Raw genomic sequence first — 16200 nt, forward strand, 5'->3', positions numbered from 1 at the left:
CAGAGCGCGCCAAGCCATGCGCATGCGCCCGATGCCGAGCCCGACCGCGAGGCTCCCGGAAGTTCCCAGAGCCGGAAGCTGCCTGCGGCTCGGCTTCTCTAGCTCCTGCCTGGGGGGTGTGCAGCTCAAGGCTTTCGGCCTTGCGTACCCGGCGCAGCTGAGCCTGCTGAGGACCAGGGCAGCATGGCGAGTGAAGCGGGCTCCCGGGAGGAAGGGTCTTCTGCCGAACCCTGGATGAAGGTAGGTGTGGGAAAGGGCCCTCGGGAGGGAGGGGCCGGTAGGCCTCTTGGGGAGCAGCGGCCAGAGGCCAGTAATGGCGTCGGGTGTGCGACCCAGGCAGAGTTGGGTGGGACGTCCGAGGAGGCCTCCTGGACCGGGGTTGAAGCTGTGCAGGAAAGCGAGGCCTTGGCAGAGAGGGAGGCGGCGGCGACCGGGCGGGAGGTGGCGCTAGTTTTGTTTGCGGCAGTGGAGGTGGTGGAGGTCGCTGTGGAGGAGGGAAGAGGAGAAATCGGAAGAGGCGTGTGAGGAAGGAAAAGTCGAGGACCAGGAGGATAAAGAGCTGGAAGACGTGGTGCTGTCCTTGTGGATGTAATGGCGGTGGCGGAGGTCGCTGAGTGGCAGGAGGAGCAGGAAGAGAAGGGGTGATCCGAAGAGGGAGAAGAGGAGAGAGAAGTCGAGGAGCAGGATGATGTGGTGCTTGTGTTGGTGGATGTTATTCAGGAGGTGGAGGCAGTGGAGCAGGACGAGGAGAAGGAGGAGCAGGAGCAGTGGAAGGAGGAGTGGGCGCAGCACGTGATGGACGGTGAGAGGGTGGTGTAGGAGCCTGACAGGGAAGAGGAGGAGGAGGAATTTGAGGAAAAAGTTCAGGAAGAAGACGTGGGGGAGGAAACTCTGATGCAACTTGTAGAGCCTGAGGAGAAGCTTGAATAGAAGACCCCGACACAGACTCTGTGGAGCCCCATGTTGTCCTTATCCCCTCTGTAGTCGCTGGAGGCCCTTCAGTTAGAGATGGAGCCCGTGAACAACCAAGCCAGGACGGCCTTTGCTTGTTTGAGGCAGAACCTGGTGCAGAGACGTGGGACTCTTCTCGGTCACCGAAGGTCCATCATCCAGGGCATCCCTGGCTTCTGGGCCAAAGTCGTATCCTTTCGAATCTCGCTTTGTACTGACCGGTAGGAGCATGGGCAAGGGTAATAGCAATCGATCCATGGGACAGCTCAGCATGAGAATATACAGGCTTTTCTGGCCGGTTGCTCAGTTGTTTAGAGAATGGTACTGATAGCACCAAGGACCAGTGTTCCGTCCCTGTACTGGAAAACATCTGCTTGGGGGGTGTGGGGGAAGGTACAGACTGAGGGAAGACGGAGCTGCAGCCACACTCGTGCAAATACAAATACTTACGGCACAGAGACACTAACTGGGGCGGAGAATTAGAAGTCATTCTGGATCAGTGTCGTGAATAGCACAAAGGAGTTCTCATGTAGAAAAGGTGTTTGAAGGACAGGCTTTCCTGACAATAATGCTGTAGGAAAGTGTATGAATTCCCACCCTAGTCAGTCAGAGCTGATAAAGTGCATACTTAGATACAAGCAGATTCACTTTTGCCCCTAGTACATCGGGGACACATAGAGCTCAGCATCCCTCAGAAAGGAGCCCCTCCCTGCGTCAACGTGGACAGTCTCCCATTTAAGGCCACGCAAGGCACCCATTGCCTTGAGTGTGTCTCATGACAGGCAGGGAGGGCACAGTGCATAAGGTGTGGGAGACACAATGTGTGAGGTGTGGGAGACCCCTGCGCAACACACTCTCCTAGCTGTTTATACATGCTCAGTTGCTTCTAGCGCCTACTTCCGTAGCATGGAAAGGCTCCTTGACCTGAGGCAGATTGTGAACCACCCCGAGATGTTGGCCATGATCAGCGATGAAGATGAAGACTTGCTTAGCTACGTGATCGACTTGGAGGTCAGAACTAGTGAGACTGAGGCTGGAAGGTTGAGCGGGGAAGGATAAGAGACGCAATTCTTTCAGGCAAACAGAAAAGGGTAGGTGACCTGAAAAGAAATTTTAGCCTTCTCCACTTTGTCATGACAGGTGGAGGAAATCAGGCATCCCATTCACTGCTGCAAGATCATGATGTTCTTTCGGGACAACCCGTACTTCCGGAATAAAGTGATTATTAAGGAATATCTCATTAATGTCACCGGTAGGAGGTGGATCCCAGGATGGGTAGTGAAGGTGTTGGGTTTATCATCGTCAGCATGCTCCAACCCCTTCCTGTATACTTTTCTTCCCTGCAGGATATACGGCATCTCATTCCACTCCAGTTCAGTGGTATCAGGATTATGAACATGAGGCTTATAGCCGCAGGCACCACAACAGCAGTGTTAACTTCTTCTTCAACTGGTTTTCTGACCACAACTTTGCAGGATCTAACAGGATCGCTGAGGTAGGGCCTCACTGCGAAAATTCAGAAATGACCAGGGAGGGTTCCCAGCCTTCTTGGGAATGGTGTCTGAACCCTGAGCGGTCCTGTCCTGGTTCCCCTAACAGATCATCTGTGAAGACCTATGGCTCAATCCCCTGCGGTACCACATGAGGATGCAGGTGCCTGGACAGGGAACCGAGAGGGCAGGTGAGCAGCTCGGGAAGTAGGGGCTGAAATGCATGTTTTGGGGTACCTGGACACTCATTTCACAAGTGTAGAAATTGAAAGACAGGGAATGACACAAACCAGGTCACCCAGGGCATCAAGATGAAACAGGAACATGGGAGAAACTGCACTGCAAAACAAGTTAGAGCTGGGGAAGCTTAAGCCCACTGCACTGTAGTCAGTGTCCGGAGTCGTTTGGACAGAAGCAAAGTTCAATCCTTTACTTCTCTGAACTTAATTCCATGACAGCCAACCCCACCCTCAGTCATTTCTCCACCCCCTTAAATTTTGGCTCATCAAATGTTCCTCCTTTCACCCTTTCCACAAAAGGCTATGAATATTTGTACAGTCTCTCATTCCTTTCTCTCATCAATTTTCCATTTTGGTAATCAGTGTCTTTTAATTTTCTTGTTTATCTCCTTAGCTTATTCTACTCATACAGAGAACACTGGCAGTGGGGCAGATGTTACGGAGAGCAATTTCTAACACATGGTAAGGGGAAATTGAAGAGGTCACAAACGGGGAAGGGCTAGTTTTTCCTGGGCAGGACCTTGCATAATTAAAGCAATTTTTAACATTTTTCAGAGAAAATGAGTTTTTATGTGTGTTTGTGTGTTTTAGAGTATTCCAAGTTTTTGAGTTGAATATCTCGGAGCATCAAACTTTACCTAAAAAAGCAGAACTTCTAAAAAGTGACTTCAGATACAGTGTTCTCATGCTCAGGATTGAAAGAAAAGCAGATCCGGTGATGAAAAATGCAGACAGCAAGACACTTGGATAAAATCGGATTGGTGTGAAGGAGAAATAAACACCATCAAGCTTACATGTCTCTGTGTATGTGCTTGTGTACTGGATTGGGGTGAGATTATACATAGGTCAAATCCATGTGGGATTTTTAATTCTTTGTCCAGGAACTGTCAGTCTGTGGAGGATCTGGGCTTATAAAGTTGTAGAGAGCAGATACACCAAGGTTTGGGATTCCGTCTGAGGACTTTTTTTTTCCTTCCCCACAGAGCAGGGGTTGTGGAGAAAGAAGAAAGGAAAGAGAAACAGTTTAGTTTGACACTTCTTGTTTTTCCCAGGAATGGGAGGGTAGTTCAAAGAAAGGACCTAGTGATTACAGAAGTAAAATAATCAGGGTGAAATTTTCTTGCACAGGGTTCCTCCAAATATCCTCTTTTGTGCATATTGTCAGACACGTTAGGAGAATTCAAGGTGCAACTATTAAAGTTCGTTTCTCTTCTGAACCAAACGTCATCCTTAGGTAGATGAATGCACAGTGCTTTGCTGGGACAATCAACCTGTCAGGGCCAGGCTTCCCAGCAACATTTTAAGAAATGGGAATATAAGGTATATGAAGGGACTGTGGGAAAGGACACAAAGGGATGAGGGAAGGCAGTGAAGGTGTGGCTTTGTTTCTTGCAAAGGTGACTAAGTGAAAAGATAAACTTTTGGGAAAAAGCAGGTCTCCTCACAGTTGTATGTGAGTGCCGTTGTTTTTCCAGGTGACTGAGTTTGGGCAAAAAATATAAACAGAGCAGGGAGGTGGAGTGGTTGAATATACAACTGCCAGACTTTCACCCATGTGCTGTCTGTCCCTAGATGATCCTAGATGTAGACTTTATTCTTAATATTCCTATTTTCAGATGGTCTAAGCTTTTACGCAAGACCCTGTGTATTAGGTGAAGATCCCAAAATGTAAACGGACACGAGTGGGAACTCAAGAGACAAGGAAAAGGAGTTAGGAAACCAGTTCCCCAAGGCCCCAACTTCTTCTCTATGGGTCCAGTCATCAGGTGGGGTAACAGGTATCATAGCAGAGGGGGCAATGGCAGCCCCAGGATCTGGGGCACGTTTACAGAGCAGGGCTTCTGTGGTGGGGTGGGCCCAAACCCTGTAATGACAGGGCCCTCCCCAGCTGTGGGCTCTTGGTCCCTCCTCCTCCAGCTCCGGGAAACAGCGCGAGGGGGGCGGGGGGAGACCGCTGGGATCTGGGTCTGAGGCTGCCCAACATATAATCAGGTTATGCTCCTGGGTAGGTCCTCTCCCCAAGTCCCAAATGTTCCACCTGAAAATTAAATCTCTGCAATGGGGGAGAGGGAGGTGGGGCCTAGAAAAGGGAAGGAGTCATGGGACAAGTCTGCCTGGGCGGGGACTCAGGAGGAGAATGCTCTAGGAGGTCATAGATAGATGGAGTTATGGGAGTAACATTTTGGGGACTCCACTGTGACCTGTCTGAAGCTGGGGAGCACAGGATGGGGTATAAAAGGCTGGTGTCCAGGGCCAGGGTTCCACAGAAGAGCTGGGGGGAGATGGGGATGGCACCACACCCCCTGCTCCTCCTCCTGTCCCTGTCCCCTCTTGGGAGTGAACGTTCACACAGAGAAGAAAACCAGCTCACTGCACAGACTGTGTCTTCAGTGGGAGGCCGGCGGGCACTGGGGAGAAAGCTGCTGATCCTGTGCCAGGTGGGCTCTGAGCTTCGGGGGCACTGCCCGGACTGGGAGCCCCACGTGACTCAAGGCCCTGTCTAGGCACAACTCAAGGGAGCTGGGTGGGCAGGCCACAGGCCCAGACTTGAAGACCTGTGCCCCTTAGGGCTGTGACTGACATAGAGCATTCAACGTGGGAGCCAATTTCTGATCAGATTCTGCTGTTGAGAGAGAGACAGAGAGGTGGTGAGTTCACAGAAAAAAATCAGGCAGACCTGGAGTTGGCAAGTGCATCACAAGCAATGAAGTTGTGGTGAAACCCAGAGTCGCAAAAACAGCATTTAAGTCCTCTAAGAAAAGTGCTAAAAGTCATCCCTGCAGAAGTGTCGTGGCTGTCCTGATGTGCTCAGAATGCTGAGGAAGGAAATCAAAGGTTGCCGAAACATCCACTTGCTGGTTCAGGGTTACAGGATTTAAACAACATGCTGGAGACTGACTGCATTGGATACATCACAAGGTAATATGGGGAATCTTAAACAAAATGCTGGAGCAAATTGGGATCCTAGAAAAATGCGACTGAGTAGAGGAAGCGCTTGCCTGGGCGCTTTCAAGGTAAGGAAGTGTTTGAGGTTACCTGAGAACCAACCCTAACCACAACCATGATATCCAGCCCTAAACCTCGAAGCGTAATCCTAACACTAACCCCTGCAATACTGGCCTCCCTGTCCCTGCAGTTCCCATCAACAGAACCCGCCCCCTGGGGTCTTGGGGTGGGGCTCGGGGCCACACAGCTCTGGAGCTGAAACCATTTCTCAAAACTCCTGTAACTTGCTTTCCAACCGGGAATCACAACCCTGTCTACATTGCCTATTTCCTTTCAGTAGACGAGAGTGGAAGCCAGACTGAGAAGGGGCCTGCACATGGATCTCAGGTAGCCCTGAACCCTATGATGACCACATAAGAATTTCAAATCAACTTGCCAGAATGAAAAAGAAGCATCCCCAGAGCGCCTGAAGTGCAGCCAGGGATGGCAGTCACAGGACCATGCCGGGTGTTGGGATTGAGGTGTCTGGGCACCCACATTCCCCTGCGTGGATCTTGTCACCACAATCTACCCATTGTCCAATCTGACCCTCAGCAATGTACCCATGGTGCCCGGAGGTGGGCAAGAACCATCACACATCTCAGAATTCACCCCAGTGTCCCCCAGCTGATGACTTGCAGAGAGCTGACACTGAGCACATCTGCCTGACCTTGTCCTAAACTCCATGTGTGTCAACCCACATAAACTCAGAAGCAGCCAGTGACATCGATAATACTGTGATAGATGGAAAAGAACAAGAGAGCAGAGTTTGATTGTGTGTATAATGAGAGATATACAGTGACAGATATAAGGTGAGATATTTATATAGTGAGTAATTTATATAGTGAGGGATATATAGTGAGAGATATATATAGTGAGAGAAATATATAGTGACATAGTTATAGTGAGATATTCATATGGTGAGCGATACATACAGTGAGATATATGTGCTGAGATATTTATATAGTAAGATATTCATATAATGAGAGAATTATCCAGTGAGAGATACATAGTGATATATATACATTTGTACATAATAAGCACACTATTATAAAAATCTCCATTTCTTGGCAAATTACCCAAGAACTCAGCCAATCTGTGGCAAAATTTAGTCACAGACCCTGGTGTATTAGCCCATGTTTGTGTTGCTATAACAGAAATACCTGAGACTGGGTAATTTATAAAGAACAGAGGTTTATTTGGCTCAGGATTCTGGTACAGCTGCATCTGGCGCGGGCCTCAGGCTGCTTCTACTCATGGCGGAAAGTGGCAGGCAGCCGGTGGGTCCAAGCAGGTCACATGGTGAGAAGCAAGAGAGAGAGAGAGACAGACAGACAGACTCTTTCTCTCTTCTTTTAAAGCCCTCAGAACCACACGCCTGACCACCATTATTAATCCATTCACTACTGCACGGTCCTACAATCCAATCACCTCTTCAAGGCTCCTCCTTTCAATTACCGTAATAGGATTTCCCACCCTCTTAACATTCACAGTGGGGGCCAAGTTTCTAATACATAAAACCTGGGGGACACAATTTAAGCTGCAATGAGTTTTGGGGGGGCATGATTCAATCCGCTCCACCTGGCGTCTTGGCTCAAGCTCTGCTCAGGTAGCCCCTGTCCGGTGATGGCAGATCCCCTGGACTGCTGACGCCCTGCACGCTTGGCTTCCCACCTGCTGACAGGCTCCGTCTGGCTCGCGGAGAGGGTGAAGGATGCAGTCAGAAGGGGGACACTCGGGAACCAGCTAAAGTAGGGGCAAACCTCCTGTCTGCCAGCTGCCCACTTCCTACACCTGCACCCCAGCTGTCACTCTGCGGCACCTACACCTGCCCCTCAGCTGTCGCTCTGCAGGACCTACACCTGCACCCCACCCTCAGGCTGCCATCTGAGCCGAATGCTGGCGGATGAGGACGCACTGAGGAGGAGAGGGTCTGATACTTGCAGAGACAATCGTGCACTATGTCTGAGACCCCTAATTGTCCTAATCCTGAGGGAGACGATGCAGTAGTGCTCTTTGCCTCTAGACCCGATGAAATCCAGTGCAGCAACATATAGAGCAACACATGGGCCCGGCCCTCTGAGAACCTCACTCGGACTGTGCGCTGAAACTGAAACACCCAGTACTGTCCACTGCGCCCGCTTCGTGTCCTTAAGTACTTTATGTTGTCTGAATTCGGTGCCACACAAGACGCAGGCATGGACCTTGGAGTGGAACACTCATTGGACTTTGCAAAGGGCAAACCGGCTGTGTGTGCGCACTGCACCTGGCAAGTTGGAGGGCTTCCTGGAGACACGGGCCTGGGCTCGCAGGCAGGGCAGTTGTGCCTCAGATGTCTGCGTCCGGGAGGCGGGGCCGTCATGGGTGACAGCCACTACCTCTTCATCCATTGGCCGTGGAGCAACAGTAGCGGTCTGGGCGTGGCTGGGCGCCTTGGCCCCATGACGACGGCAGAGCGCGCCAAGCCATGCGCATGCGCCCGATGCCGAGCCCGACCGCGAGGCTCCCGGAAGTTCCCAGAGCCGGAAGCTGCCTGCGGCTCGGCTTCTCTAGCTCCTGCCTGGGGGGTGTGCAGCTCAAGGCTTTCGGCCTTGCGTACCCGGCGCAGCTGAGCCTGCTGAGGACCAGGGCAGCATGGCGAGTGAAGCGGGCTCCCGGGAGGAAGGGTCTTCTGCCGAACCCTGGATGAAGGTAGGTGTGGGAAAGGGCCCTCGGGAGGGAGGGGCCGGTAGGCCTCTTGGGGAGCAGCGGCCAGAGGCCAGTAATGGCGTCGGGTGTGCGACCCAGGCAGAGTTGGGTGGGACGTCCGAGGAGGCCTCCTGGACCGGGGTTGAAGCTGTGCAGGAAAGCGAGGCCTTGGCAGAGAGGGAGGCGGCGGCGACCGGGCGGGAGGTGGCGCTAGTTTTGTTTGCGGCAGTGGAGGTGGTGGAGGTCGCTGTGGAGGAGGGAAGAGGAGAAATCGGAAGAGGCGTGTGAGGAAGGAAAAGTCGAGGACCAGGAGGATAAAGAGCTGGAAGACGTGGTGCTGTCCTTGTGGATGTAATGGCGGTGGCGGAGGTCGCTGAGTGGCAGGAGGAGCAGGAAGAGAAGGGGTGATCCGAAGAGGGAGAAGAGGAGAGAGAAGTCGAGGAGCAGGATGATGTGGTGCTTGTGTTGGTGGATGTTATTCAGGAGGTGGAGGCAGTGGAGCAGGACGAGGAGAAGGAGGAGCAGGAGCAGTGGAAGGAGGAGTGGGCGCAGCACGTGATGGACGGTGAGAGGGTGGTGTAGGAGCCTGACAGGGAAGAGGAGGAGGAGGAATTTGAGGAAAAAGTTCAGGAAGAAGACGTGGGGGAGGAAACTCTGATGCAACTTGTAGAGCCTGAGGAGAAGCTTGAATAGAAGACCCCGACACAGACTCTGTGGAGCCCCATGTTGTCCTTATCCCCTCTGTAGTCGCTGGAGGCCCTTCAGTTAGAGATGGAGCCCGTGAACAACCAAGCCAGGACGGCCTTTGCTTGTTTGAGGCAGAACCTGGTGCAGAGACGTGGGACTCTTCTCGGTCACCGAAGGTCCATCATCCAGGGCATCCCTGGCTTCTGGGCCAAAGCCGTATCCTTTCGAATCTCGCTTTGTACTGACCGGTAGGAGCATGGGCAAGGGTAATAGCAATCGATCCATGGGACAGCTCAGCATGAGAATATACAGGCTTTTCTGGCCGGTTGCTCAGTTGTTTAGAGAATGGTACTGATAGCACCAAGGACCAGTGTTCCGTCCCTGTACTGGAAAACATCTGCTTGGGGGGTGTGGGGGAAGGTACAGACTGAGGGAAGACGGAGCTGCAGCCACACTCGTGCAAATACAAATACTTACGGCACAGAGACACTAACTGGGGCGGAGAATTAGAAGTCATTCTGGATCAGTGTCGTGAATAGCACAAAGGAGTTCTCATGTAGAAAAGGTGTTTGAAGGACAGGCTTTCCTGACAATAATGCTGTAGGAAAGTGTATGAATTCCCACCCTAGTCAGTCAGAGCTGATAAAGTGCATACTTAGATACAAGCAGATTCACTTTTGCCCCTAGTACATCGGGGACACATAGAGCTCAGCATCCCTCAGAAAGGAGCCCCTCCCTGCGTCAACGTGGACAGTCTCCCATTTAAGGCCACGCAAGGCACCCATTGCCTTGAGTGTGTCTCATGACAGGCAGGGAGGGCACAGTGCATAAGGTGTGGGAGACACAATGTGTGAGGTGTGGGAGACCCCTGCGCAACACACTCTCCTAGCTGTTTATACATGCTCAGTTGCTTCTAGCGCCTACTTCCGTAGCATGGAAAGGCTCCTTGACCTGAGGCAGATTGTGAACCACCCCGAGATGTTGGCCATGATCAGCGATGAAGATGAAGACTTGCTTAGCTACGTGATCGACTTGGAGGTCAGAACTAGTGAGACTGAGGCTGGAAGGTTGAGCGGGGAAGGATAAGAGACGCAATTCTTTCAGGCAAACAGAAAAGGGTAGGTGACCTGAAAAGAAATTTTAGCCTTCTCCACTTTGTCATGACAGGTGGAGGAAATCAGGCATCCCATTCACTGCTGCAAGATCATGATGTTCTTTCGGGACAACCCGTACTTCCGGAATAAAGTGATTATTAAGGAATATCTCATTAATGTCACCGGTAGGAGGTGGATCCCAGGATGGGTAGTGAAGGTGTTGGGTTTATCATCGTCAGCATGCTCCAACCCCTTCCTGTATACTTTTCTTCCCTGCAGGATATACGGCATCTCATTCCACTCCAGTTCAGTGGTATCAGGATTATGAACATGAGGCTTATAGCCGCAGGCACCACAACAGCAGTGTTAACTTCTTCTTCAACTGGTTTTCTGACCACAACTTTGCAGGATCTAACAGGATCGCTGAGGTAGGGCCTCACTGCGAAAATTCAGAAATGACCAGGGAGGGTTCCCAGCCTTCTTGGGAATGGTGTCTGAACCCTGAGCGGTCCTGTCCTGGTTCCCCTAACAGATCATCTGTGAAGACCTATGGCTCAATCCCCTGCGGTACCACATGAGGATGCAGGTGCCTGGACAGGGAACCGAGACGGCAGGTGAGCAGCTCGGGAAGTAGGGGCTGAAATGCATGTTTTGGGGTACCTGGACACTCATTTCACAAGTGTAGAAATTGAAAGACAGGGAATGACACAAACCAGGTCACCCAGGGCATCAAGATGAAACAGGAACATGGGAGAAACTGCACTGCAAAACAAGTTAGAGCTGGGGAAGCTTAAGCCCACTGCACTGTAGTCAGTGTCCGGAGTCGTTTGGACAGAAGCAAAGTTCAATCCTTTACTTCTCTGAACTTAATTCCATGACAGCCAACCCCACCCTCAGTCATTTCTCCACCCCCTTAAATTTTGGCTCATCAAATGTTCCTCCTTTCACCCTTTCCACAAAAGGCTATGAATATTTGTACAGTCTCTCATTCCTTTCTCTCATCAATTTTCCATTTTGGTAATCAGTGTCTTTTAATTTTCTTGTTTATCTCCTTAGCTTATTCTACTCATACAGAGAACACTGGCAGTGGGGCAGATGTTACGGAGAGCAATTTCTAACACATGGTAAGGGGAAATTGAAGAGGTCACAAACGGGGAAGGGCTAGTTTTTCCTGGGCAGGACCTTGCATAATTAAAGCAATTTTTAACATTTTTCAGAGAAAATGAGTTTTTATGTGTGTTTGTGTGTTTTAGAGTATTCCAAGTTTTTGAGTTGAATATCTCGGAGCATCAAACTTTACCTAAAAAAGCAGAACTTCTAAAAAGTGACTTCAGATACAGTGTTCTCATGCTCAGGATTGAAAGAAAAGCAGATCCGGTGATGAAAAATGCAGACAGCAAGACACTTGGATAAAATCGGATTGGTGTGAAGGAGAAATAAACACCATCAAGCTTACATGTCTCTGTGTATGTGCTTGTGTACTGGATTGGGGTGAGATTATACATAGGTCAAATCCATGTGGGATTTTTAATTCTTTGTCCAGGAACTGTCAGTCTGTGGAGGATCTGGGCTTATAAAGTTGTAGAGAGCAGATACACCAAGGTTTGGGATTCCGTCTGAGGACTTTTTTTTTCCTTCCCCACAGAGCAGGGGTTGTGGAGAAAGAAGAAAGGAAAGAGAAACAGTTTAGTTTGACACTTCTTGTTTTTCCCAGGAATGGGAGGGTAGTTCAAAGAAAGGACCTAGTGATTACAGAAGTAAAATAATCAGGGTGAAATTTTCTTGCACAGGGTTCCTCCAAATATCCTCTTTTGTGCATATTGTCAGACACGTTAGGAGAATTCAAGGTGCAACTATTAAAGTTCGTTTCTCTTCTGAACCAAACGTCATCCTTAGGTAGATGAATGCACAGTGCTTTGCTGGGACAATCAACCTGTCAGGGCCAGGCTTCCCAGCAACATTTTAAGAAATGGGAATATAAGGTATATGAAGGGACTGTGGGAAAGGACACAAAGGGATGAGGGAAGGCAGTGAAGGTGTGGCTTTGTTTCTTGCAAAGGTGACTAAGTGAAAAGATAAACTTTTGGGAAAAAGCAGGTCTCCTCACAGTTGTATGTGAGTGCCGTTGTTTTTCCAGGTGACTGAGTTTGGGCAAAAAATATAAACAGAGCAGGGAGGTGGAGTGGTTGAATATACAACTGCCAGACTTTCACCCATGTGCTGTCTGTCCCTAGATGATCCTAGATGTAGACTTTATTCTTAATATTCCTATTTTCAGATGGTCTAAGCTTTTACGCAAGACCCTGTGTATTAGGTGAAGATCCCAAAATGTAAACGGACACGAGTGGGAACTCAAGAGACAAGGAAAAGGAGTTAGGAAACCAGTTCCCCAAGGCCCCAACTTCTTCTCTATGGGTCCAGTCATCAGGTGGGGTAACAGGTATCATAGCAGAGGGGGCAATGGCAGCCCCAGGATCTGGGGCACGTTTACAGAGCAGGGCTTCTGTGGTGGGGTGGGCCCAAACCCTGTAATGACAGGGCCCTCCCCAGCTGTGGGCTCTTGGTCCCTCCTCCTCCAGCTCCGGGAAACAGCGCGAGGGGGGCGGGGGGAGACCGCTGGGATCTGGGTCTGAGGCTGCCCAACATATAATCAGGTTATGCTCCTGGGTAGGTCCTCTCCCCAAGTCCCAAATGTTCCACCTGAAAATTAAATCTCTGCAATGGGGGAGAGGGAGGTGGGGCCTAGAAAAGGGAAGGAGTCATGGGACAAGTCTGCCTGGGCGGGGACTCAGGAGGAGAATGCTCTAGGAGGTCATAGATAGATGGAGTTATGGGAGTAACATTTTGGGGACTCCACTGTGACCTGTCTGAAGCTGGGGAGCACAGGATGGGGTATAAAAGGCTGGTGTCCAGGGCCAGGGTTCCACAGAAGAGCTGGGGGGAGATGGGGATGGCACCACACCCCCTGCTCCTCCTCCTGTCCCTGTCCCCTCTTGGGAGTGAACGTTCACACAGAGAAGAAAACCAGCTCACTGCACAGACTGTGTCTTCAGTGGGAGGCCGGCGGGCACTGGGGAGAAAGCTGCTGATCCTGTGCCAGGTGGGCTCTGAGCTTCGGGGGCACTGCCCGGACTGGGAGCCCCACGTGACTCAAGGCCCTGTCTAGGCACAACTCAAGGGAGCTAGGTGGGCAGGCCACAGGCCCAGACTTGAAGACCTGTGCCCCTTAGGGCTGTGACTGACATAGAGCATTCAACGTGGGAGCCAATTTCTGATCAGATTCTGCTGTTGAGAGAGAGACAGAGAGGTGGTGAGTTCACAGAAAAAAATCAGGCAGACCTGGAGTTGGCAAGTGCATCACAAGCAATGAAGTTGTGGTGAAACCCAGAGTCGCAAAAACAGCATTTAAGTCCTCTAAGAAAAGTGCTAAAAGTCATCCCTGCAGAAGTGTCGTGGCTGTCCTGATGTGCTCAGAATGCTGAGGAAGGAAATCAAAGGTTGCCGAAACATCCACTTGCTGGTTCAGGGTTACAGGATTTAAACAACATGCTGGAGACTGACTGCATTGGATACATCACAAGGTAATATGGGGAATCTTAAACAAAATGCTGGAGCAAATTGGGATCCTAGAAAAATGCGACTGAGTAGAGGAAGCGCTTGCCTGGGCGCTTTCAAGGTAAGGAAGTGTTTGAGGTTACCTGAGAACCAACCCTAACCACAACCATGATATCCAGCCCTAAACCTCGAAGCGTAATCCTAACACTAACCCCTGCAATACTGGCCTCCCTGTCCCTGCAGTTCCCATCAACAGAACCCGCCCCCCTGGGGTCTTGGGGTGGGGCTCGGGGCCACACAGCTCTGGAGCTGAAACCATTTCTCAAAACTCCTGTAACTTGCTTTCCAACCGGGAATCACAACCCTGTCTACATTGCCTATTTCCTTTCAGTAGACGAGAGTGGAAGCCAGACTGAGAAGGGGCCTGCACATGGATCTCAGGTAGCCCTGAACCCTATGATGACCACATAAGAATTTCAAATCAACTTGCCAGAATGAAAAAGAAGCATCCCCAGAGCGCCTGAAGTGCAGCCAGGGATGGCAGTCACAGGACCATGCCGGGTGTTGGGATTGAGGTGTCTGGGCACCCACATTCCCCTGCGTGGATCTTGTCACCACAATCTACCCATTGTCCAATCTGACCCTCAGCAATGTACCCATGGTGCCCGGAGGTGGGCAAGAACCATCACACATCTCAGAATTCACCCCAGTGTCCCCCCAGCTGATGACTTGCAGAGAGCTGACACTGAGCACATCTGCCTGACCTTGTCCTAAACTCCATGTGTGTCAACCCACATAAACTCAGAAGCAGCCAGTGACATCGATAATACTGTGATAGATGGAAAAGAACAAGAGAGCAGAGTTTGATTGTGTGTATAATGAGAGATATACAGTGACAGATATAAGGTGAGATATTTATATAGTGAGTAATTTATATAGTGAGGGATATATAGTGAGAGATATATATAGTGAGAGAAATATATAGTGACATAGTTATAGTGAGATATTCATATGGTGAGCGATACATACAGTGAGATATATGTGCTGAGATATTTATATAGTAAGATATTCATATAATGAGAGAATTATCCAGTGAGAGATACATAGTGATATATATACATTTGTACATAATAAGCACACTATTATAAAAATCTCCATTTCTTGGCAAATTACCCAAGAACTCAGCCAATCTGTGGCAAAATTTAGTCACAGACCCTGGTGTATTAGCCCATGTTTGTGTTGCTATAACAGAAATACCTGAGACTGGGTAATTTATAAAGAACAGAGGTTTATTTGGCTCAGGATTCTGGTACAGCTGCATCTGGCGCGGGCCTCAGGCTGCTTCTACTCATGGCGGAAAGTGGCAGGCAGCCGGTGGGTCCAAGCAGGTCACATGGTGAGAAGCAAGAGAGAGAGAGAGACAGACAGACAGACTCTTTCTCTCTTCTTTTAAAGCCCTCAGAACCACACGCCTGACCACCATTATTAATCCATTCACTACTGCACGGTCCTACAATCCAATCACCTCTTCAAGGCTCCTCCTTTCAATTACCGTAATAGGATTTCCCACCCTCTTAACATTCACAGTGGGGGCCAAGTTTCTAATACATAAAACCTGGGGGACACAATTTAAGCTGCAATGAGTTTTGGGGGGGCATGATTCAATCCGCTCCACCTGGCGTCTTGGCTCAAGCTCTGCTCAGGTAGCCCCTGTCCGGTGATGGCAGATCCCCTGGACTGCTGACACCCTGCACGCTTGGCTTCCCACCTGCTGACAGGCTCCGTCTGGCTCGCGGAGAGGGTGAAGGATGCAGTCAGAAGGGGGACACTCGGGAACCAGCTAAAGTAGGGGCAAACCTCCTGTCTGCCAGCTGCCCACTTCCTACACCTGCACCCCAGCTGTCACTCTGCGGCACCTACACCTGCCCCTCAGCTGTCGCTCTGCAGGACCTACACCTGCACCCCACCCTCAGGCTGCCATCTGAGCCGAATGCTGGCGGATGAGGACGCACTGAGGAGGAGAGGGTCTGATACTTGCAGAGACAATCGTGCACTATGTCTGAGACCCCTAATTGTCCTAATCCTGAGGGAGACGATGCAGTAGTGCTCTTTGCCTCTAGACCCGATGAAATCCAGTGCAGCAACATATAGAGCAACACATGGGCCCGGCCCTCTGAGAACCTCACTCGGACTGTGCGCTGAAACTGAAACACCCAGTACTGTCCACTGCGCCCGCTTCGTGTCCTTAAGTACTTTATGTTGTCTGAATTCGGTGCCACACAAGACGCAGGCATGGACCTTGGAGTGGAACACTCATTGGACTTTGCAAAGGGCAAACCGGCTGTGTGTGCGCACTGCACCTGGCAAGTTGGAGGGCTTCCTGGAGACACGGGCCTGGGCTCGCAGGCAGGGCAGTTGTGCCTCAGATGTCTGCGTCCGGGAGGCGGGGCCGTCATGGGTGACAGCCACTACCTCTTCATCCATTGGCCGTGGAGCAACAGTAGCGGTCTG

At 50.6% G+C, this 16200-nt stretch overlaps 2 protein-coding genes across 2 annotated transcripts; both read left to right on the forward strand.

Moving 5' to 3' along the window:
* Positions 1 to 234: 234 nt before the first annotated feature.
* Positions 235 to 2592, forward strand: LOC134368606 (testis-specific Y-encoded protein 3-like; the record flags this gene model as incomplete). Its single annotated transcript, XM_063085032.1, has 7 exons — positions 235 to 240; positions 337 to 480; positions 985 to 1140; positions 1885 to 1962; positions 2092 to 2203; positions 2298 to 2446; positions 2551 to 2592. Coding segments are annotated over exons 1-7 (687 nt in total), but the record flags the coding sequence as incomplete, so codon positions are not given.
* A 5758-nt stretch (positions 2593 to 8350) lies between these two features.
* On the forward strand, positions 8351 to 15793 carry LOC134368607 (testis-specific Y-encoded protein 3-like). The gene is made up of 8 exons (XM_063085033.1): positions 8351 to 8356; positions 8453 to 8596; positions 9101 to 9256; positions 10001 to 10078; positions 10208 to 10319; positions 10414 to 10562; positions 10667 to 10748; positions 15663 to 15793. Exons 1-8 carry the CDS (start codon positions 8351 to 8353, stop codon positions 15791 to 15793), a joined length of 858 nt encoding a protein of 285 aa, XP_062941103.1.
* Positions 15794 to 16200: the final 407 nt, after the last annotated feature.

This window comes from Cynocephalus volans, chromosome X (assembly GCF_027409185.1).
Source record: "Cynocephalus volans isolate mCynVol1 chromosome X, mCynVol1.pri, whole genome shotgun sequence".
Classification (NCBI taxonomy): Eukaryota; Metazoa; Chordata; class Mammalia; order Dermoptera; family Cynocephalidae; genus Cynocephalus; species Cynocephalus volans.

What these genes read in the sequence shown, in the direction of transcription:
- LOC134368607 (XM_063085033.1), top strand. An exon ending in CTGGCTTCTGGGCCAAAGCC is followed by an intron (nt 9,257 to 10,000) that starts GTATCCTTTCGA and finishes GACCTGAGGCAG; the next exon opens with ATTGTGAACCACCCCGAGAT. An exon ending in ATATCTCATTAATGTCACCG is followed by an intron (nt 10,320 to 10,413) that starts GTAGGAGGTGGA and finishes TCTTCCCTGCAG; the next exon opens with GATATACGGCATCTCATTCC.